The 25,000-nt window shown below is 41.8% G+C and overlaps 1 protein-coding gene across 1 annotated transcript in view; it reads left to right on the forward strand.

The window, feature by feature from the left end:
• Window positions 1-25,000, forward strand: part of arhgap22b (Rho GTPase activating protein 22b) — a gene marked incomplete at its 3' end in the record, with an annotated part of 29,340 nt that overhangs the window by 767 nt on the left and 3,573 nt on the right. Inside the window, exons 2-4 of the mRNA XM_080516606.1 lie at window positions 8,251-8,450; window positions 12,603-12,690; window positions 21,969-22,097. Of these exons, the coding sequence (XP_080372732.1) occupies window positions 8,251-8,450; window positions 12,603-12,690; window positions 21,969-22,097 (417 nt within the window). The remainder of the gene's footprint in view (window positions 1-8,250; window positions 8,451-12,602; window positions 12,691-21,968; window positions 22,098-25,000) is intronic.

Here is a 25,000-nt window from a genome sequence, read left to right on the forward strand (position 1 = left end):
GACAAGAAATTCATGCCTGTTTGGGATTGGGACGTTTGTTATGCAACAACGTCCAACATAGCCACGCGGTGTACAAGTTGTCTAGTTTGAAGAAGACCAGCCACTTAGCATTAGCGTCAAGGCTTGTTTTCAACGCATTTTCATATCAGAAAAGTTCAGTGGAAGTGTTTTGAAAACGATGTCAATTTATACAGAAACAGCAGAAAAGGGGAAACTGCTGTAACCTTCATGTCGGGACACTAGTGGGAGCTCTTGTGTGCTATGTAATAAAACCACGTATTTGCAGGCAGAGAGCGGAAACGTTGACCTCAGTGAAACTGTCTGTCTTCATCAATTTGGCTTAGCGTTGGTTGTTTGTTAGAAACAAATGTTTTTCTTCACACGATCTAAAAGAGGAAGTGCTGTAAATTGAAGAGTGTAAAGCACAAATTCAATTCAAGGTTATGAATGCATCCTTTGTGTTTTTAAAAAAGTTGTGTTTTCAGTGGCTCCGAGCTCCGTTGTTATGATAACGGGCAACCCATAACACAACGAAAGTTTGTCATTCAGGGCATACATTTCCTTGGATTTCCTTCCACAGGCTTAAAACAGGTATTTCCAAATGCCAAACTGATGATTTCTGATATTCTCTAGGTTTTAATGTATTTGTAACTTTTCCAGGATCAATAAGTTGGATAAAGCAATGCAGAAGATATGGATGAATTACCTTAATGTACTTCATCGCTTTCTTCAATAAGAAAAGTCGATAACAAGGTTAACTGGTTCAAATATACTGTGTGATACTCTAATCCAAGCTATTTTTAAGTTTCGCCTAATACTTGGCCAGAAGATGAAACGGGTGAATTTCAATTTCCACTAAGCAATAAAAACACATTTCTTCAATCTGAAACCATCGTCTGAACATAATTAACTTGTGGCTACGCCTGAAGTCTCATTAAACAGACAGAGTTATATCTTCCTCTCAGGGCTTCTCTTAATTGGAAGCCCATATTTGCCAGCGATCTGGGATGCTTGTAGACCAATGTCTCCACCCAGGAATCTACTTATTAACAATGTTTGCTCCATAAAAGAAAAATCTAACTCTTGTGCTTCAGTAATTGCTCCAACCAGTGACGTATTAAAACTAATAGGGTTCGGGGCTGGCACCAGATATGTGGCAGCAGCTTTAATTGCCCACATATCAGCTGCTTCGCGCTCTTGCTGCGTCTTTTTGATCTGCGTTGCCATGGTTTTATGATCAAAGTCCCGCTATGTAGCAACACCCTGACATTCTGCCTTTTTTGAGGCGTATGAACGAGCACCCCGGGTAGAGCCGGGATGTGAAGCTCACACAACGGATACATCGCATGTGGAGATGATGACACGCCGACTCTGCAGATCACTTCCTCTCCACTGCAGCCTCAATATTACATGCCACACCTCCAGCCTGCCACACACACACACACAAACACACACACACTTATAATGGTTAACACATTAATCAATAGTGATGGGCTAACGGGAAGTTACGCTCTGATGCACCTGTAACTCCTCCACCATTTTGCACAAGCCATAAATCACTGGAAAAACAACAGATTAATGAAATCGAATTCCACCAATATGTGCGTGTGGATGCCTGTGTGTATGTGATTCAGCCATCAGTGGAGTGTTGCGTTGGTACTGTGGCAGCGCCCGCCTCGCCATGCTAATGGACAGCAGCCATACATCCATTATCTTCTGATGATGAATATACGACTCTAAACTGGATAAACGGATAAACGGATGGTCGTGTGTGTGTGTGTGTGTGTGGGGGGGGGGGGGGGGGGGGGGGGGGGCGTATAGCACCATGTGTCATGCCAGTTGTGCTTTGTTTTCCGCCTGAAGACGACCATTTGTTCATATTGTGGCATTAGCTCCATGTGTGCTGCTCGTGAGCCCCATTCTTCCAGTTCACATTCTTTATTCTCTGCAATTTTGTCGGGGTTCGAGCAAAATGACCAATATTTCCTCACGGCGTGTTGAATTTTTCAGGTCTTACCAATCAATCTCCTTTGGAAATGTCTCCCACAGTCATTCTCTTTATAATATGTGCAGTAGAGACTGAAAGAAAAGGCAGGATAACCGAAATACGACTTAACCACTTGGCTTTTGGTCTCCCAATGACGTCGCAGATTACTACTTAAATCCAGCATTCGGTGCCAATGCAGCTGGCGGCGGGTCCTATAAGAGGAAAAACATAGCATGGGAATCAGGCTGGAGAAGATACAGTTATGCTTCGCACAGGTCTGCCATCTTGGAAAAATAAAAAGGAAATTCATCAATTTCAAAGGAGAAAAGTGTCAATCAACCGATTAGCTGAGTCTGTTAACATTTAAAGCCCACACACAGATCCATGTGAAGATGATGACATGACGACTAATGTAATTTCTGTAGATAATTTCTAAAATGCTAGTAAGCTGCAAAGAGTTCTTCAAGTTTTATCTGCTTTGTTGCCACTGAAATGTGTTCACATTGTAGATAAATAGGAATTTCTTTTGTTGTCTTGTGAACCAAAGGTGGCCTCGTAGCACCTTGCCAGAAACAGCCCAGAGTGGTCATAATTGTGATAGAAAAACAAAGAAAATAAAGTGCAAACTAAAGCCTCATAATCATTGTACGTGTCTCCAAATCACCCCAAAGACAGCAAAATAGTAGAAATGAGCTTCCAGCAGATTCTGCATCTCATTTATGAGCTGGGCCTGGTAAATGGTCAAAAAGTCAAGAGTCTCATTGCTGTCGAACAATATTCATGCCATAAATACATCGTTTTATCTGGCAAATGTGTGGACATTTCTCAATGTCTTGTGGTGACATGCATGCAAACGCCTGGCAGGTTCTGATTTGACCTTTGTTAGGAGTTAGGAGTTTAAGCAACAATTGAGCAACATTACCAAAGTACCAATTCACTGTGATTCCATTGAACTAATGGACAACGTTTTTAGAAAGATGGCAAAAAGTGTAGCCGATAGCAGATTTGATCATTTACAATAACTATGTTGTATGTTAGGCAAAAGAGTCCAAACTAATTTGCACATTTTGTGATGTTTTTATGTCTGTGAAAAGCCAGAACTTATTGTAGCCCAGTGAATTAAAGGCTTTTGTTTTTTCCTTTGGTTAAACATATTAAAAAGTGAATCTATTACCTGTTTGTTGACAGTTAGCCTTATGGCCCCAGCAGCAGTCCCCCAACATATTATTTCTTCTTCTGCTGATTATCGTCCTGTTTATTGAAACGATCTAATCCAATTCAAATCACCCATTTCCTAGCCGGAATGTATAGGGAGTAAAATAGCACAAATGTTGAGTTTACTGTTCGACGACAGCTCCAATGTTAATATTGAGCTCCCACAGACACAAATTTACATCCTCCCTCGACGAGCAAATCCAATCACTGTGACGAGTCTACAGAGAGTCGTGTTATTTTTGAAACGCTCGGTCTTAAACCTCAGAGGAATTCACGGTTTCTTTGCGCAACCTGTTTTACACACGACCTTCACCAACAAACACACGACAGAATGAGCATCTGGTAGTCCTCCACATCCGCAGCTATTCATCTGTGACCCCGAAATAACATGACATTTGGGCTAATTTACATAAATTATAATTAGGGCGTGTCATAACAAACAAATGTGGGCTCCGCTGTACACGTGCACGCCCAGCCTGGCATGTAGTGGAGGACTTTGTTATGTTTGAGTCAGCCCTTCTTCAACCGCCGGCTCCTGCGAAATGAACCGGACCGCAATTCGACCTGCGCTGGAGAGAATTGCAGTGATTGTGCTTTTACAGTAAGACGAGTTGCCTTCAGCATTGTCGCTGATAGCTGTGGAAGTGACCACAGAGCGGCTCCGCCCAAACCGAGGGAAGGTCTGAATCACTCGCAGTGGAAGGTCGGGTCCAAATTGGCGAAGTGGGTAGTCGTGCTTGGCACACACACACACACACGCACACAATGAGAGACAGAAATCAGTTGTTGTGACTCACTGGTGAATCATCGGCCCCTGTATGTTCCACTCAGTCTATGATCCGGGCAGTTGATGTGTTGAACAGCTCTTTTATGCAAAGGAAAGATGGAAAGACACGGGGGACGTGACGGGGTGAGGAAAAACAGAATGGTCCAGGAGAACAGGGAAGGTGAGTTGTGCAGGCACTTTAGGAGTTAGTTAGGAAACCAAAATACTAGTCCAAAGAGAGAAAAAAGGTGAAAATGATTATAAATGTTCACATTTTCAGAGCTCAGATATTTGCACTGAATACTTTACTTCTATTGTTTTTATTGATATAGTTTTTATGACTCACTGTTTTAACTCAGTTCGTCCAATGGGCTCAGATTAACGAAAGCTGAAAAACAATACATTCATATAAATGTTTTCTTATGACTTTATTTTTTATAGATATGCAACTAAAACTTCCCTTTTAATGAGATTCGGTAAAATCCATCATGATGATGCACGACTTCATTACTAATGCTGAGTAATAATATTTCAGGGTAAGGATCAGAGTTTTATTTCATCCTGCAAACAGATACAAGTTATTGAAGAAATTGGGTTTCAACAAAAGATAAAACTTTCCTGAATTTCATTTATATATAGTCATTGTATCTATCTAGAATGAAATAAATGATGCATACTGCCTGATATCACTTTAAGACGTGAAAAAAAAGTTAATAAATCCCCACTTTCCACTTCCTCTGAAAAGGTTGCATGTGTCCTTCCAGCTAAAGCGTTTTTCAACGGAAAGGGATTTTTTTTTTTTTATTGTTTCAAAAATATTTCAGACAACATTCCCGACAATATGATTTTGAAGTGGGTGTGTTTCCTATCATTGCAGCTCTGCAACACCTGAAGCGGCTGGAAAATAGCATCAACTTTATTAAGCTCACATATATGAAGTTGAAACCTTAATCCAGAAAAGCAACATTTTAAATGGGACGAGCTGAGCCAGCAGCAGAAAATCCAGGAATCATGTCTTAAAAGTTACATTTTGAGAGTCCATTCTTAGTGATTCTTCTACAGATTTCACTTGTGGTGTACCTCAGGGGTCTGTCCTTGGGTCTCCAGCTTTCTTCTCGCTACACTTCCCTAAAGGGCAAATTACCCAGACGCTCATTAATTTCCATTTTTATGCAAATGATACACAGCTGTGTTTTTCATTTCATCCCAATAGTTTTCACTTCTTACTTGACAAGTAGCGTCCATGTTTATAACCGCAAATTCCATAATGCTAATAGGAGAGTATGTTTATCCAAATTCAAGCACAGCTACGGTTTGTTTAAGAGTTGATTTTAGAATTCTAATAATCATCTATTAAGGTGAAGGAAGGACTAGACAACGGATTCACCAGTTTCCTTCAAATCTGAAAGTTATTTGAGGTCTTTTGTTGGACCCTGTTGTGGTTCCTTGATCAAGATTTGGATAGTTCAGTCTTTGCTCCCTTTATGGACTTCAGACGAGCGGCCTTTTGTACTTTTAAACCTTTTTTGACATAAACTGATTTAAGAGAATGAGTTTTTCTTAATTTACATGTTATCTTGATGCTGGATTGATGAGTCATCCCTGAAAAGCTCTTAGTTAAAAATGGTTTGCAGATGAAGTTTATTTTTCTTACTACTCATCAGTAGAAGTACAATCAATTCAAATGTTGATTACTCAGCAACAAATTATAACGGGAATTGTTCCCACAAACAATGACGATAATCACATGTTATTGAGGGGGAAATAAAACAAGCCAGCAGAATTCATGGCTAATCCGAGAACTAATTTATTTGACAAAGACCACTGAAACGTCGGGCTTGCAGCGATAACAGAATCTCCTTTATGTGCACTTCGATTCAATGGGAGCAGCGGTGCCGAGCAAAAGACGAGAGAGGCGAATTAGAGCGAGTCGAAGTAGGAGAAATGGAGGGTGACGGGCCCGAGGAGTGAAAATACAGAGCTGGAAAAATGGAATTATTAGCACAAGATGGATGAAAAAAGCAAAGGAGACGCGGTGAAAAGAGTGGAGAGTTTTTGACAAGATGCCACTGAGCAGTAGCCCAACGTCAACAAAGGACTTTCACAACACTGGTCGCATGGTTTTTCAGCCGTCTACACTCGAATACGGCTAAATACAGAAAGGGTGACCTGGATTAAACCCTTAAAATGGAAAAATGTTGCTCATCTGAAACTACTGGGAATAATACAACTATTCTGGGATTCACAGTGTAACTAAAAACGGAGCACATTCAGATTCCTCTTTGAGCTTTATACTTTGGTTTCTAACCTGTTTAATCCCCAAATTGACACAAATATCCTGCAGCAGCACAGTCATAAGTTCCCATCTTGTTAAAGCTCGTAGCGATTTAAACAGAACCAAGCAAAGACTGACCAGTGTGTTATTTTTAAACAGTTAACCACTGCGGTGGTTCACCATCTCGCCCATCTTCCACGTCTGTTATTGCCAGAACCGTAACAGCGGCCTCATTCACAAACTATTCAGAGTCCAAAACACAACAATGCAAAAATAGAACATGATATATTTGCTCCATTTTTTTTTCATGCATCCGAGCCTTCACGAGCACAATAGTCCAATTATCACCTAATGTTACATTTACAAACTTATTGAAACTGCAAATTTCATTTGAGGGTAAAAACAGTGCAAAATGGGAAGAAAAAAAAAATCTGTCAAAGCTGTTGGAAAAACAAGAGTAATGGTAAATATGTGTTTTCTGGAGTGGGAGTGGTGTAGAAAGCCAAAGTATTGTTTTTATTTCATTTGAACACAGCATTCATGAGAAGTGGAATCGGGGTGCGACTTATCATTCTGCACATTAAAAACACACTAAGCTCCAACGTGTAGTAAAACTTTATGTTAATAAACAAGGTTTGGAGAATCTTGTAAACATAAAAACAAATAAAAGCATCTAATAAACAAGACGTATTTCAAAGCATTTGCAGAATCGGATCTAATTCGTAGCGTGAAATGAGTCATTTCGTGGCAAATGAGGTGAACAAAACAATGAACTTGTCCTTTTTATAGCATTCGAAACACGAACGCGTTTTTTTTTTTCTTTTTTTCCTCGAAACTGTCTTTGGTGTGGCTCCTTAAGCTTTTCACGTATTTATCGAACACTAAACAACCGCAAACAGTCAGCACAGCTAAATTTGGCATTTAAATGATGCCGTGGCGGCACATGTCTGAGCATCAACAGGCTTTTGGGGCTTTTGGGATGGAGCGTGACATGCAATAAAGATGACATGATTTGTGTCCTTTAAACTCCATATATATGCCGGAGGTAGAGAAGAGGGACAATAAAAAAGAATAAAGATTGATTCCACCCCTCCCCCCCCCCCCCACCTTCCCATTCATCTATCCCCTTCTTCGCCTCAGCAGCATCCAAACATTGATCGTGTGTGTGTGTGTGTGTGTGTGTGTGTGTGCACGCGCAGTAGCAGGGAGGATGTCTGCGCTATTGATTCCTATAAATTATACATGATCATCAAATAGCACTGCTTAGTTTGCCTGAGGTTAGCATTATCTGGGGCAAACCTTATAACATTGAGGCAGTGTGTAACATAATTTACCATCTTGTCAGACGACATGCCGGAGACCCGAGGCGGGGGTTGGACAGTTTACAGAAGTATGTGGTTAATGTTAAATAACGTCAAAAAGTTCTCGTATTGAACCCGTGATGTCATGTGAGGAGAATCTAAGTGGCGTGATGGCGGCAAATCTGCCACCGACTTTTTTTTTTTTTTTTTTTTTTAAACGCCTGCCCTTGACTGAGCTCAGGTTACGCACGTTTGCAGAGAATGATTCAGTCTGCCAGCTATTCACTCACTCACTCTCTCTCACACTCTCAGTCCCATGTGGTCCTATTATCCCGGCTCAAAAGCCTCCTCTTCTCCGCCGGGTTGTGGCAACACACAATAAGTCTCTCCCAAGGACCTCTGAAATTGAAGGGTTGGGGGGGGTTGGGGGGGTATCCCTGTCACCTGAGGCTACGTGCAATGTGTGTGTGTGTATGTGTGTGGGTGTGTGTGTGTTTATGCCTTCTCTTCACAGTCTCATCTTCTCTCTGTTAGCATTTCTCGGTCTGCCCCGCATAGCAGCCTGGGGCAGAAAGATAACACGTCCACCTCACTGGGAAACGGATCAAAAAATATAGATATATATTAGAGGTTTGGTTGATTTAGTAAACACAACAGAACAATATCAAACGTATGAGAAAATACCTTTTCTTGTGTGTGTTCACAGCCAGGTCCAAGAGCATGGTGATGGGCGAGGTGTCTCGCAGCTCGTGCCGGCCGGCCTCCCCCAGTCTCCAGGAGGGGGCGCTGAAGGCCGGCTGGCTGAAGAAGCAGCGCAGCATCATGAAGAACTGGCAGCTCCGCTGGTTCGTGCTGCGCTCGGACCAGCTCTACTTCTACAAAGACGAAGAAGAAACCAAACCGCAGGTCAGTAACCGCCGATGTTCACGAGATGTAAACGCCGGTGACGTGAAAGTGTTCAGGATCTCTGGAGGTGAAGCTCTCTTTCTGAACGACCGATGGACGAATCAGAAAGTGGACGTTTCTTTCAAAACATTACCGTGGAAACGCAAAACCTTTCTGAAACAAAAGCGCTGAATTTTCACTTCAGGCACTGTCTCGTTAATGAGGCCTTATTCAACCTTTCCAACTGGTAACTTTTCCAATTCCAATTGCCAAATTGCATTCCATGTGTTCCACTACGATGTAAAATCGAACAATAAGAAATTGTTTTAAGTAATTTTTTTTTGTCTTCATTTTTATGGACGAGACGAGAGAATCTCTCCATTAGTGTTGATTCGCAATATGTAATGGATGAAAACACACTGTGGTAATGATGACTCATGTCACTTACAGGACTTCTCAGTGCACATATAGTACAAATAAATAAGCCTGTGATGCCCGGCTTCCTTCTCCATTAGTACGGACTCATAACCGTATATCCAATCTGTCCTCTGACTTCTTCATCACTGGAAGCCTTTTGTGACCAGGTGCTGACTCATGTACCTCCACTGGATTTCTCTTGTTAACGGTCGACTGAGCTCACAGGCTTAGCTGTGATTCGACCAGTAAGTGGGGATGTAATCCAACAACAATGGCAGGTTCACAACACACACACACACACACAAACACACACACACATACTCTCCCATCGGTTCAGATGTTGATAATAATCACGTCTTTACATTGCTGTCTGAATTCTTGACATAGATATTGATTTTCTTGAGGCTTCGCTTTACGTGACGGCCGCTTGTTTAATGGAAAGCGGTAGCCTTCAGTCATCATACGCACACACGTTTCAACACCATGACATGTGAGGTCTACTGATTAAATTATACATTGACGCTATCCCAAATCGAGACAACCGAATGCCAAGAACGAACAGTGAAGCTAAACTATCGCTGAAGTTAACCTTAAAACTGGATCAGAATTCTTAAAAAAAAATGTAATTAGTTCTATCATTTTGATCCTCCACAGTCACTCAACCCCTCCGATGCTGCGCTGTGAACAAATGACTGAAGGCTTTGAGTGACTGTCTTTAATCAGAGCCTGCCAATAGTCGTCCAGGCTCTTATCGACTGGCAACTCCCAATGGACTCACGCTGGCCAACACACACACACACACACACACACACACACACACACACACACACACACACACACACACACACACACACACACACACACACACACACACACACACACACACACACACACACACACACACACACACAGACAAACAAACACTTCCTTCCAAGGAGAACTGTGTGTGAGAGAAGCTGCCGTCTTGGCCTTCTTTCTCTCCCTCTCATCTCTTCTAATCGATAGGAAGGCCGAGAGCACATTGACGGTGGTAATGGTGGGGGGTGGTAGGAATGGGGGCAGGGATGAGGAAAGGGGGGGGGGGGGGGGTAGCAGTAGGACGAGACCACCCGGCCCCCCCTCGTAACTCCGAATCGCTGCATGATGAAAGGATGTGATAATATATGACATGGAAGGCAGCAGAAACCGAGGATTCATCCAGGTTTGGTTGGCATAAATCCACCACTGAAGAAAGAGACATCAGTAGTCAAAGTGTACAAGGTCACCATGAGAAAACCCACTGACTCCCCTTTTTTTTTTTTATTTATTGTGCTCAAGCACATATAATATATTGTTTGGGTTTGATGGTGGGAAAATGGCTGATATAGTGATGTATTTTATGGTTGAATCTGATGCCATCGACCTGATTCTTCCTTCTCAATGTTTAGGGTTAGAGACAATTCCAGCAGCTGAGGGCAAAATTTGTTTTCTCATTTCATATCTTACTAAATTGTTCGGTGCCTCATTTAAATCCAGACCGTCTTTTTTCGTTCTTTTTTTTATTGTTCAAATTTGAGCGTTCAATGCATTTCCATTCATGTTGTGACTATTTCTATTAACCTTGAATTTTCTAATGTTTAATTCTTAAGGTGATCTGTTTATTTTGGTTTCTATGGTTCCATTTATAGTTTCTTGTTATAATTGTATGGCTTATTTTGGACATTTTAATTGATATGCTTTGTTTTGTAGTCTTTCTGTAACTGGTCACTTAGTCTATTTCTTCTGGGTCATTTTTTGTTCTTTTATTTATTCTCTATCTTCATATTATTTTGCTTTGTATTTTGGTTGTTCTTTCTGTTTGGAGCCATCTGGTATTTGAGGCTTTTTCGTGTTACATTTCTGACTTTTGGGAGTTTTGGTACATTCATCCCCACATTTTCCCTCTTTTTGCTCCCACCTCCTGATTGTTTTATGTCAATCATCATTTCTTTTATTGATTTCCTGTCACATTTGGGACCTTTTGTGTCTCATCATGGCATTTCGTTGGATTATTTTGTAATATTGTAACATTGTAACATTTGTCTTGGATTGTTTAATGTCAGATTAGGGTTCATTTAAACTTCTTTGTTGCATATGTTTGGGATAGTTGGAATATTTTTATGTCACCTGCTTGGACATACCTGTACACTCCTTTTTGTACAAGATGAATTGATCCACAACAACTATGGCATCTTTATGAAGTCACTTATATTCTGTTATTTAGTTTTTACTTTTCATTGATGTGGAGCTGGAAAACATTGCGTTCTTCTAAAATACTATACTCTCTACTGCCTAAGAAGAGCCGGCAAGAGTGAGACAAACGTTTGAATTACTCAGTAATCAGTCCATGTCGTTCACGTTCACGTTCACGTTTTCTCACTCATAAGGGAAATGAAATGATTTATATGAATATTAACTACTTTGGAACTCAACTCCGTTTGAGATATCAGTATCACTGTGCTGTTCTCTAGAATGTCAGCCTTGCATGGAAACCCTTGTAGCGCTAAGTAGCCTTACAAGATTCTTACTGTATTCTGAAAGTGATGGCTTGTTTTTGCTGATATTTGATTCGTATGATTGAACAGAGAGAACCGATCCAGTCAGATGCTGTCAGTTTTACTCCTGCTGCTGTGCCTTGAATCTAGTTATAGTGCTGATTTATAACGGAGGAGACATCTGTTTTCTGAGTCGGTTGCGGCACGCGGTAGTCCGAGGTGTTTACAGCCTGGTGGAGGACGCTGTGGTCGGAGGCTTCACGCTGGCGTACGGTTCTAGGGTGATGACTGATTCATGAACAAACCAGGTGGAACGAGACTGGTCTGCATGTTCATGAATGTATGAGTGGCTTTTTAACAACCGGCTGAGATGTTGGAGAGATAACAACCGGCTGAGATGTTGGAGAGAACAAACTGAGCCATCCATCTGATACTTACTGTGTGATTTGTGTTTTCTGCTCCCCCCCCCCCCCCCCCCCCCCCCGGCCAGCTCCCCCCTGTTATTCTGAGCACACAGCCCCCTTGGGACTCCCGTCCCGCCCTGCCCCTGTGCTGCATCCATCCGCAGCTTCCACCCTTTTCCATTTGTTGCCATGGCGACTAATGCTGGCGACAGGCCGGCCCTCCGGCTGAGGCGGTTTGGCAGACTCCCCTGCCTCTTTGATGGAGGATGCCAGTGGGGAGATTAACGGGGCCGACCTACAGACGCTGGCATCCCCTCACCGCTCGCCTGGCCTCAGTTTTCTCCGGGCTAAATGGGTATTGATCTGGATAATGTATTCTGATAATCTGTGTGGGTCCCTGTTCAATCACAGAAGTGGCTGCTTAAAATTTTAGAGGGGTTAAGAGGTGTGTAATAAGAACGGAGGGAGGAGGGAAAGAAGCAAAAGAACAAGGGAGAAGAGATTCAGCAAGATAGGACTAATTATCCAGTTGCAATCTTTCAGACTAATTAGTCCACAATCCTACATCTGAAAGAACAATAACATTAACAGTTCCAAAAGTGGTTGATGATTTGGTTGAAGTGCGCCCTCTAGGAGCCACTGTGATAGTGACAGGAACACGAAAAGAAATGGGATTCAGTTTACAGATAACCAAATGGATTTAACTGCACACCAACAAATACATGTGAGGTAGGTAATGCCATGGGAATGACAGGATATTCATGATACGCTATGAGTAAGACCAGAATGGACAGAAAGAATAAACCACCAACTGAGAGTCGCCCTGTTGTGTGTTTCAGGGCTGCATACCCTTGCAAGGATGCCAAGTCAACGAGCTGACAGCCAATCCAGATGAGCCTGGAAGACACCTATTCGAGATCGTGCCTGGTGAGATTTGTTAGATTTCTCTTGTCGCCTCCTAATAATCTCTGACTTTCTCCACCATCCTCTCGCAACACCATACCCGCAGTCTGCACCTGAGCTGCTGGAGGTAATATCCTGTTTCACACCAAGTGAATTCACATCAGTGTATCATTCGCCGATTGAAAATTGCTTTTGTGTAACAATTGTCTGCTTCCTTAACCTTTCACTGACCAAGAATATCTTATCCCAGGAATATAAATCTATTCTTGAGGTTTTAAGGTTTTATGCTCAGTTCAATTTATTCATACGTGACTCTTACAAGTGTTGATGTTTGATTAAAGTGCATCTTGTGGCTTACAGACAGTATGAAGACAAAACTTTGGACAATCATTCACCCACATACTTTCAAACCAATGAGGAAGAGCTGCCATGGAAAGTGCTCACTGGAAGCAAACTGGACTTGTTGCTCTAGTTTTCCTTTTGTTTACAAGAGATATATCCATATAAATTCATGCATCCTCTAAAGCTCATATTCTAAGGTAAAAACATAGACTCAGAAGAAAGCTGCCCGACTTTGTTGGGTGATTACAATATCAAGGAAAAAGACATTTTATAGTTGAAAGAAGAAACAAGGTCATTGTGAAACTCAGGATCTTTGACACCAGAGGATTCAAAATCCAGGAGTTACTTTATCTGTGTTAAATGGTTCCAATCTTTCTAAGATTTTAGATTTTTTACTTCTGACCGAAGTGCGGTGTTTCAAAAGGCATTCTAATTGTCAGAAAAAAAGGAAAATGAGGGGAAAAGACTTAAATACTTATTGAAAAAAATGGTGTCATCAGTGAAACACGTCAAATTGTCTCTGAGACTTTAAAGCTGAAAGATGTTGTCTTTTCCTGTTTGGTCCCAAAGGGTTCAAATTGAACAGTTTCCTCTGTAGTAGTGATTCTCCCTCCAGACAGCAGAGGGTGCTGCTGTCCAGGCTGCTGCTGCTGCTGCGGTCACTGTACTTTCCACACATCTCCTCATCTCTTACCTCCTGCTGGGATATGTGACTCCTCCATTACTCTCCCGGCCTGCGGCTTGTGAGCCTGAAAGTGACAGAAAATAAATGGAAAACAGAAATGCCCTGGCCTTCCGCCGGCACCCCCCTCCAGCTGCTCGGAGACTATCACACTTCACCAACACACGGAGGATTTTCTTTGTCCACCGCCGAATGATCTGCTCAGACTGACCTCGAACGGCTTTTAATGTTCCTGCTCGATCAATACAACAGTACTTTTTTAAAGGATTGCTGCCTTGAATGTGGCGATTGTCAGAGTGCTTATTCCGTCGAAGGCTGTAATGATAAGTGGCGGCCTCTTTTATTGTATTAAAAGGTTGAAGTGGATGCATTGTGCAAAACATCTTGACCTTTAAATGAATGAAGACAGTTAGATGCCTTATTGGGTTGATTTTTCTTGCAAAAGCAGCTGTGAGTAGTGAGTGTGCGGCTTTCTGTGTCACTCTGTCATTCTGCGAGTGTTTGCCCGGACGGCTCCTCTCGTGTTTAGAAATGCTGACAGGCCCGTGAGTCTGTGTGTGTTTTGTTTATGGCCAGTCAACATCGCGGAGAGGTGTGAAGCCCTTCCCAGCCTCCCGCTCGCTGACAGGCCTGTGAACCTCGGGAGGAGAGCGAGGGAACGGGAGATTTAAAGAAAAAAGGACAAGAAGAAGAAGAAGACAGAGAGGAGACAGGTGGGAAGAGATGTAGCGAGACAAGCCGGATGGGAGAGGGAGTAAAGGTTATCGGGACGCATGTCGGCAGAAGTCGGTCTGGATCAATCCGTATCTGCTACATCTGTCTTCACGTTGACTGAGGAACAACTTCACGCCGACTTAATCTGATGTTTGCGTCGTATTCGATTCGTTGGCTCTTCTGGGGAGGAACACGAGTTAACCTCGCTTTTTTTTTTCTCTCTGCAGTTGGTAATCGGCTTAGAGCAATGAAGGCTTTACCCGCTCATGCTGTATGAAATGAATAGACCTGGATGTGCTACATCGTTCTTTTTATTGAAGCGACTCTTCCCTCCTCTCATTTTCTCTTAGCAGTCATAAAGCTTTCTGGTCACGTTTGCAGCCCATTTCTCTCAACAGAAAGATAAAGACACCTTTATTCTTCCACTAAAACCATAAAAGAGAGTTTTGTTTTATCAACACTGTCTGATAAATTGGTAAACAGCAGGTTTTATTTAGCATTTCCAGAATAGAAACTCATGTTTCACATTGAGATGTGTTACGTTTGTCAGAAAATATGTTTCAGTTGGTTCATGTGCAGTGTGGGAATATATTCCTGCACTCAGTCTTGATTGAGTCTTAATTGATTATCAGCCACATTCATCCATTCACCTATCAATGGCGGCTGGATTGCAATTGGCTACGAGTTTGTCAAATGGGAACTTGTGCAAAACAGGTGGAGGTCCAAGCAAACTGCCAAACCTTATGAGTTTCTGGAAGCATCCGTTGTTACCCGTTATGCATTTTTTCATGCACCCAAAAAAAAAAGTGCCTAAACAGATCAAAAGTACCCAAAGAAGATTTATATTCCCTTTATAATAATTCTTTCAATGAAAGGAAACAAATGATTCCACTGGAATAAGTCTGAAAAACATGAAATGTTTGTCTCCTCAAGAGGCCTTAATAATCAGCAGCGTGACAAATTGCAGAAAGTCACACATCTAAGAGGTCGACCGACAGCTGATTAAGACTCCAGCACTGATAAGTCCTCGGGATGAGGTCGGGTCGACCCCGACATGAAAGGTTGGGATTTTTCTATCAGGGCTGATACAGTATATCTCCTGCTGGCTTTCAGCTCTCTTCTGTCTGCTGTAATAGAAACCGCGTCCTTCAGAGGAGCCCAGGGACGCTGGCCGTTCACCGCGTCACCGACTGAGAGGCTTCGCTTTGGTTCGAGAGTCTGTCCAGTCACAGGCCGAGTCCATCGCTCGCGTTTATTGGAGAGACACAGAGCTCTGTTGATACAAACCTGCACAAGCCTCCTTCTTACGAAGTAAGCATTGGTTTTGTGGGGAAACAAAAACATCGTATAGCTGATCTCAAAGTCAGAGCCAGTGGAAAAACATTCCTTATTGGAAGCAGAAGCACAACATTCCTCTCGGCATTTGGTAGAAATAACATCAGCTGTTCAAAGTGCATGCAATTAAGAATTGGACTCCCACTATGTTTTTTGTGGGGGGGGGTTCTTATCAGTACGTAGCGCAGACAAAGCAACCAGCGCACCCGAACAAAGCCGATTCAGCAGTCATGTGCCTGCGTCTGAATTGACTCAAAGCCTGTAGGAATGGAGGAAATTAAAAGCAAATAATTTGACTTTTTCTTTGTTTCGTTTTTTAATATTCTTTGTATTCAATGGCTGATGGCTATAAGCCCTTCGTCGTGGCAGTGCGGACCAATTAGAAGCCACACACACACTAAGCACACTTGTGCCTGTGCAAATGTGACGGCTTCTGCCAACTCATTATTGTGGACTAGCTATTTGAGCAGCACTCCACCCAGGCATGGGCGCGCACACACACACACACACACACACACACACACACACACACACACACACACACACACACACACACACACACTTTTCTAAAAGTGTTATTTCAGTGAAAAGCAACAGGAAACTTGCAGTATTGTTCAGATGCCTCATTTTCTGGCCTGAAAGATCATAACACATTGTAAGGTGATGTTTACATGACGTTGTTACACCAACTCCATCTCTAAGGAAATGGAGAAAAGTGCAACTTTTTGAAAACACTTCAAATCCATCACCATGGAAATGAGGAAATATGCCACTTTTTGTGAAACGCTGTCACTGCGCATCGTGTAGTTCTTCTGCACATGCGCGAGTTGATGGACAACAACAACAATGGCGGCCTCCAGAGTGTCGGAGTGTCAAATGTTTTATCGGACAGAACAACTGCAGCACATTAAAGGTAACACATCTATATAACCAGAGTTATCTATCTGATGTTTGATGGGAAAAAAAGTATACACATTTCTTCCTGGTACTTGATCTGCGTTTGCCACCCAGACATGGCAACTGTATTGATTATTTCTGTCTCGCCACTCAGCAATTTAGCAGAAAATCTGAGTCCCACTAATGTTTCAATGTCTTTAATGCCCTGCTTTCTCACATAGCAATTTCCTGTTTGTTCAGCTATTGCATTATGGTATACATCAGTGCTGGGACTGTAACTTAAAATGATGCAACTTACTGTAAACTTTGCTGGATTTCTCAAAAGCAAGGTGTTAAAACAGTAAAGATAGCTTTATTTTTGACATTTGTCAGGGCACTTGAGAAAGTTCCTTTCACTTCCCGAGTGACAGTGCTGGCAGTTAGCAGCTCGGCAGCTTTGTTTTGTTGTGGTTACAGTCGATGTAACTTCAGATCACTGCATCAGGAACAGGTTCTATTTATGGATGGATTTAAAGTGGATCAGAAAACTATTGTTCGTTCAAAGGTATGCTACTGTATGTATGTATGCTGCTGTTAAAAGTTCTTTATACACTGGGCAGATCAATGTTGTATGCTGGGAAACTCCTGTCTTCAAGCTGGTATCCAGGCCATTCCGCCTCTTTGTGACGTGACGATGTGGCTTCAGCTTTTTAGCTTATACTGACTTTTGACTTTATGGTCTGATGAGGAATTGTCACGCTAAAAACAGAGGAACGCACACTCCCACTCAGATTTAGGAGGAAAACTTCAAGGCAAATCACCAGGTTGATCTTTTTTCATGCACAGAAAAGTCACTTCCTCCTTCAATCGGGTGTGTGGAAGCCTGAATGACTCGAAGGAGGATCCAAACTGTTCCATCTGTGTCCTGCAGTGCCTGATTGTCATTGTCTGTTTTCTCCCAGTGTGTGTGTGTCTACTAGTTTGTTTAGAAAAGACTGGAGGACGGCCCATCTCCCAGTCACTGCACACTCGGAGAGAGACAGAGAGAGAGAGAGAGAGAGAGAGAGAGAGTGAGAGAGAGAGAGAGAGAGAGAGAGAGAGAGAGAGGGCCTTGTTACACTCCTCCTCAGGGATTTGCTTCTCCCCAGGGGGGCCGAGGGAACGGACCTGCTGCCCACACTGCTGAATGAGAGGCAGGAAGAAAGAGAGGGTGAATGAAAGGACGGGGATAAAACCAGTGAAGAGCCAGGAGCGGGGCTGGGTTCTTTTTTTTTTTTTTTTTTTTTGCTTTCTTAGAGTTTTGACGGCTGGCGTCGAGCATGCCTCACTGGCAGGTCGTGTCCGCCGCCGCCACTACCTGCGTACTGATCCGGGACTGTGAGGAGCCGCTGCTCCAGGCTGCAGCTTGTAGGCCGCGGCTCGCACAGACATGGGGCCGGTCTGCTGCAAGCCGGACAGACTGAAGAAACAACATCTCCAAGGTAACGGGAAACAGATGCTGGAGATATTTTTTTTACAAGTGCAGAGAAGAAGCTGAGGTGGAGCGGCTGAGACTGCTGGAAACGCCAGATTTATTGCATGTTTAGAACAAACTCTTTATTTATGGCTTTTTTTTTTTCGCCCCCATGGGGAATGAAGGTTACGGTGTTTTCAAACGTCAGCAAGAAGCAGAAAGGGAGACTTTATGTGCAAAGGCTGGTTGGGTCGTTCCCAAACTATTTCTGTAAAGTGTTTGAATGCACAAGCTGTTTGCCGAAAAGTGGAATGTTTGGATGTCTCAGAAAACTTTTTTTTTTTGACACCTCTTATATCCTCATATGCATGTCAAAATAATATCAAGAGCCACACTTTAAATCAAGGTGTTTTATGCATTTCCATTATATTTAACTTGTTGCAACCAGTGATGTATTTATAGCGGTTCACATTTTGACCTCTCTAAATGTGAAAAACAAGCATGTTTTTGCTCTTTCACATTAGTCTACAACTTAAAGTCATTCTACTGTGGCAAATGACTTTTTTAAACCGAAGGATTATTTAATTGTCTTTAGGCAGAGACGCTTCCAAAACATCAAAATCTACAAAAAAAAAACAAAAACAGACAACAAAAACCAAAAGAAATATCAATTGGCTGTTTATGTTTTATCTTCCCAGTAAAATAACAGAAAGTTTGTTTCAGTGTTTTATCTTTTCAGAGTAAAACTTTGGTAAAACATATTGTAAAGGCACTGATTGCACTCCAGTGTTTGAGCAGTGCAAAACAAAATGCATGTTTATATGTCTAATTTCTTCTTTTATTTCAAATATTATACCGTGATAGATAAACAAGAGGAGCAGATCATTTCAGGCAGTTGGAACAAACCCTCCTACGTGCTGGTTTCAGCCCATGAGCCTTATTGTTAAACAATGTTGGTGAGAGTGGGCATGTCTGACAGCGTTTGGCTTCACTGTAATGTTGCGGGGGTGGTTTTGGTTTTGGTCTTGACTACAACACCACCTTTATGTGACAAGGAAGAATAAAAGTTGATGTTTTCTTTTGTAAAAGTTGACAAACTCAAAAACATGGCAACCTGCCCATTGCTTTGACTTTGAGAGATTGATTTTATTTGTGCGTGTTGACAGTTTTGACAAATCAGAGGTCAGGAAGGGGCAAAAAAAAAGGAGAAAAGTGTGAAAACCAACCTTACTACATACTACAGTAAGTGGATCTCACACAGTGATCATAAAATAAGATCTTATAATTGACTTTCTGTAGTATCAGATGGGGCAATCTGTGCTGTAATTTAGGTTCTGCCCTCTGTGTTTACAAGTCTCCCTCTCATTCAGAGAGAAATAAGCAGCTTAGAGGTCATTTAAAAAGTTAATTCCCCAACTACTTCACAGACTCAACAGTCCGGATTATGAATAAAAGCCTCGGGGCCTCGAGACACAAGCAAACCTGCGCAGCATTCGACAGAACCTCCTTCACAGTTTAACTCATAATAATTGTTTTATGGAAAGTTTAGCTTTCGAGATGTCTATGAACTTCAGGAGGAGGTGATGATTCACTAAGCTTAGAATAAAGAGTCAATGCAAAGGCAACAATCAATGGAAACTGCATCCAAGTGCAAAAGAAGTTAAACTATTTTCACTTTTACTTTGGTTCAGTGAGTTTATAACAGAACGTCACATTAAAAAGACCTTTTTTGTCATGGAGATGTCGATATGTTGTCATGATGAATGAGTCGGGAATTCCATATTGCGATATATGTTGCGATTTTCGAGGTACCGCTTGCTTTAGGAAAACAATACTGTTGACGCAACTTATACATGTTATATACTGCATTCTTCAGCTTTAGGTTGTCGGGGGATCCATTGACACTTGTAGCAAAATCAGCATCACTGAGACTGCTCATAAATAAATCATTTATGTCTCGTCTCTGGACTGGATTATAGGTCATTTGAGTGATATTGCTGCTCTCTGCATTGGCCACAAGAGGTCACCTTAGTTTCGACCAAGCAGGTGGAAGTGAATTACAGTTAGTAGAGTTTAGCATGACTACATCATTTAGTAATCCGCTAAAGACCCGTTCAAATGGGTTGATGCTAATAATGTTGCTGGCAACTAGTTTCTTTGTCAACTTAATGAAAGTTTTAATTAGGACGAGCTGACTAAACAAACGAAAGACAGTGAAAGAGACATAATTTATCGGCAATATAATCCCTGCAAAGCAATATGTCTATAAATCACCACATCGAAATTCAACCACTGCTGGATTTTGTCGTTTCAGGCTAAACATTTTACTTTGAAGGCTTTCATTGAGATTATCAAAGTTTCGTAGAAGCCTGTAGGATTGCCGTCACGATTAAATGCGCTGCCATCTCAGACCGGGCTGAAAAAACTGAATTGATTGATTTTAAATTATTTTAAAACAGCCTTAGCATGGCTAGCTTGCAGCACGAGAATACATGAGATGAATATTCTTATGATTCGTCCTGGTTTAGTGATACAATAGCTCTGACTACTGGCAGGCAGTAGAAGTACAGCTAAACAGCATCTTATACACAAATAAATCTTTCGGGATTTATATTCTGGAAGACTTTCAACCATTGAAACATGCATTTTGTTCAGATTTCCTGATTGTTATTATAGTCAACGTGAAGCCACAGCTGCAGCTGCAGTACGTCTGCGATAAGCAGGCAGTACCTTTGAGGCAGTTTGAGCGGAAAACCCTCAAACGTGTTCCGACGAGTAAAACCATACTGACTGCAGTTCAAACAGGGACGCCAGCAGGAAAGCGACTCTTCTTCTCTGCTTCTTATCTACGTACGAGCAGCATCCATGAGCCGCGTGACATTTACCAACCGAAAGGGGCATTTCTTCGAGGGGGGGGGTATCTTCAGTGGCAGTGGACGCTCGAGGCTGAAATGTCAAACTCTGTCGGGGGGAGTAAAATTGAATCCATCGATTGAGAGGAGAAACTCCTTATACCAAGTCCTCACTCCCTTCTTGGATCTGCCCGGTGCTTCAGATGTGTGTCAGCTGCTCGGATTGATTTTGAATGTCTCTGTGTGCGTGCCGGAAGTATTGGAAGTCTTCCAGTACACATAATCTCTAAGCCTCTTTTTTCATTACTTTCTTGACTTGAGATCCGTTTTCCCTCCGTCAGTGATTGTAAGTCCTCAGCTCGGAGCTCACGTGAGTATGGACCGCCGTGTGTTGTCCATCATGATGGTGTGAGTTTGAAAAGCTTTATAGCAGCCGCTGTTTATATTTGGTCCCCCCCCCGACGGCCAAATGACTGTGGCAACAATGACTGTGACTCTGGCAAATGATTCAACTGTGACCTCTGACACTAAAATGAGACAGTTCATTCACAAAAAGCTTGCTTTGGAATCACACACCCAGCTCCAACAACACACACCAGTTCAACAGCCCTGTAGTGCCATCTAGTGGTGAGGAATACATATAAGAAACAGATGTTCCGGATTTTCCTGATTTTCCTCTTTTTATTTATTTATTTTTTTTACATTAATGACAATATTCTTTTCTCATGTGAATTCAAAAGCTTTTAAGTAAAAGCATAAATGTTCAACATGTGAATCGCTCTGTTTTCCTCGAGCAGTTTTCATCCACAATAAGTTAATTTAACTATACATTCCTTTAAATATAAGTCTTTCTTGCAGTTTTTTTAATAACTGTAGTTATTTTTGCAATTTGGTCTCATTGAGACTTTTTTTTTTTTTTTTCAATCAAAGCAACAGGAGTCCTTTTTAAAGAAAAGTCTCGATTCTGCAAATAGAGCAGAAATACGACAAAAGCATTGAACAGCACTCAGCTGCTCAAGCTTAATCTTTTCTTTGTTTGCCTCCACAGGTGGCACCGGGGAGAAAGACCGGGCGCCCATCAGCCATGAGTCATTCCTGCTCATGGCGAACTCCCAGACTGACATGGACGACTGGGTCAAGGCCATCCGGCGGGTCATCTGGGCGCCGTTCGGAGGAGGTAAAGCCAAACTGAGGAGCTGAAACATGACCGCCACTTTTATGAAGCGCAGATTCTCAGCCTGGATGCTTATAAATCACATTCAGACCACCGACAAATTAAGACCTCCCCAATTCTGTGACATGATGAGTGAAATAGTTCCATCCTCGGGACAAAAACCTCTCATTTCCTTTCATTACCTTGGTGGCCTGCAGGCGCCAGCGGTCTCACACAATATTTGAAACCAGATCTTCCCGCTGAAACGGGAAGAGACCACCGGCTGCACATCTCTGCTCCGTCTGGGTCGTTGCTGGATAAGTTACCAACTTGAGCCCGACCGTGCAGAACGGTCACCAGCACCTACTGTGTGTCGTTTATTTGGGGTGCTGCTGATTCTCACCCTCTGGGGTTTTATTCTTGGTATCAAACAACTGAACCTGATGGGACCAACATGGTGAGAGTTTGCAGTCCAAACACAGCACCTGAGACCTGAAACCATTTATTTATGCCTTTACATACTAGGATTTTCCACTCTGGTTAATAAAAGTGCTGGTCAAGCTCTCTGCGTAAAGTATTGGTGAAATAAAAGCCTGGGTCGTAAATAATTAATGCAAATTATTTATATATATATATATATATATATATATATATATATATATATATATATATATATATATGAGATTGTATCAAGATGATCAAGATGATTAAACACACCAATTGTGATTAGAATTTCATAGGGCACTATGTATATATACAATGTATTTATAATTTGTGCATTTCTGCTTACTTTTCTTTTGTTTTGTAATATTTTATTATATTCGCTGGTCATATGTGCTAACCCAGCTTAAAATTATATTTCAAAACTTTTTTTGACGTTTCAGAAAAACTCGAGCTGTTTTAGAGGATGTTTTCAGGGTTCTTAAAAGATCGTGTCTCCTTCTCTGTGAATGTGGAACGAGTGGACTTGGCGCACATCCAGAAATAAAAGCAGACGGCATAACACAAGGAGCAGCTGAACAGCAACGCATTGAGTTACAACGGAGCTCGATATTAATACGGGGATAAATGTAGAATAACACAGCAGTGCTATAGAGTGTGGCATCACTGCTCTAATTATAACGGATTTCTTTTTTCTTTCCCATCAATTCCATCTATAAGTGCTAATAATATGGATAGTATTTGTCATTTTACTGTAATTTTCAGACTATAAGTAAAAAATAATTTCCAGTTCTTTGATCATGTGCTTTATGAAGGATTGTTTTAGATTTTATTGTTCTGGTTCACATCTTATTGGATGACTGAGCAACGTCATATTTAATCATAAAAACTCCTTTGACTGTCTTTCTTTATCTCTGTTGTGCTTTGATTCAATTCAGGACTCAAATGTTTCCAGATTTCAAAAAAACAAGTAAAACTTCCTGGATGTTTGTGGAACAGTGAGGCCAGTGACTCCATTGTCGTCAAGATGACATTGTTGTTTGGTTTGGTCTGTTTTATTTATTGACTTCCGCAGATTGGAGGTGTAGTCATTTACCTTTATCATTTACTTTCATTGGATTTTTTTTATTTCTTTAGGCAACAATGTGCACAGGAACTATTTCAGAAACACCTGGAGCTAAAGTTCTCTGTTACTTTTGTGTGAAATGGAGCTTATATGTCTTTATTTTGGTGGCGGCCATGTTGCTTCTGCGTTATTGCCATTTGAAGTAAACTGGGAAAAATAATTCAAATAGGAACTATCACAGTTCCCAGCAGCAGAATGGTGCGAGCTTGGCTTTTATCTATGTGACTTCATGGTTTGGGGAAAGAACCCAGCCCCCCCCCCCCCCCCCCCCCCCCCCCCCCCCCAAGCGGCGGTGGAGATCTGAGATCCACTCTGTAACCTCCTTCTGTCTGGGTCATATTTCCAGCCTCCCTCTCAGATTCACAGCCCGCAGGTGTCCGTCTCTCGGGTCTCGGTCCAAAATAGAAACTGTCGCCAAGTTCCCGGCCGGTCGTTAACAGTGGCACAGCGGTCCCAGCCATTTGACCCCCCTCGTATTTCCACCCGGAGCTGATCTCCACCGCATCGGAGTTTGTTAATGTGGGATTAACTCCGCCAGCATTCGATCCAATGCCTGAACTGGAGTGGATTAACCTGGTGAAATGTGGCTTGGGGATGTATGAGAGACGCTCTGGGCTGCTGTGCAGCTCCTGTTCGGTTAATTATCATGACTACTGCCAGCTGTCTGCCAGCTGCGACTGCTGCAGCCACGCAACAGGTAACTACTGACAGTCGTCCACCAGTGATCCAGGTTCAAGTCTGAGGAAGAGTCAGTCTGAAGTCAGCAATTTGGTCCCAAAAAAACACATGTAACCTTGATTTTAAAGCATTTCAGAATGAATTGGAATGTATTTCTGTGTTTGTTTGTTCAAAATGAATGTTTTTTTCATGATGTTATATTTACACCAGTTCACATTCTCAACACTATCACTTTGACAAAGGCTTTCAATTTCAAAATAAAACACTGCTATTGTCAAAGTAAAAATAGCACCCATTAACCTTGATAGTTTAATCCACCACCAAGAACAATATCTTTCACTTTGAAATCACAGAATCTCTACAATTCATCTCATAACTTCGATCGATACCAAAATAGTGATATTTCTGACTCATTTGTCTGGCTTAGATCATGTCTCACGTGAACACCATCAATATGTGAATGTCTATTTTTTTACCTCAAATAATGTTAAAGGATGCTACACAATTTAGTTCCTATGTTTTGCTAGATGCCATGAATACTGATGCCTCCATTTATGAGTCTTGATGCACTAAAACAGACATTTTTGTTGCTTAAATGAATAATAAACTACATTGTTCATGATCACATATAACTTGGAAAACATTTAGAGTTTAGCATTACTGACACTATTGTTCCATTTGT

This window comes from Blennius ocellaris (assembly GCF_963422515.1).
Source record: "Blennius ocellaris genome assembly, chromosome: 21".
In the NCBI taxonomy this organism is placed as follows: Eukaryota; Metazoa; Chordata; class Actinopteri; order Blenniiformes; family Blenniidae; genus Blennius; species Blennius ocellaris.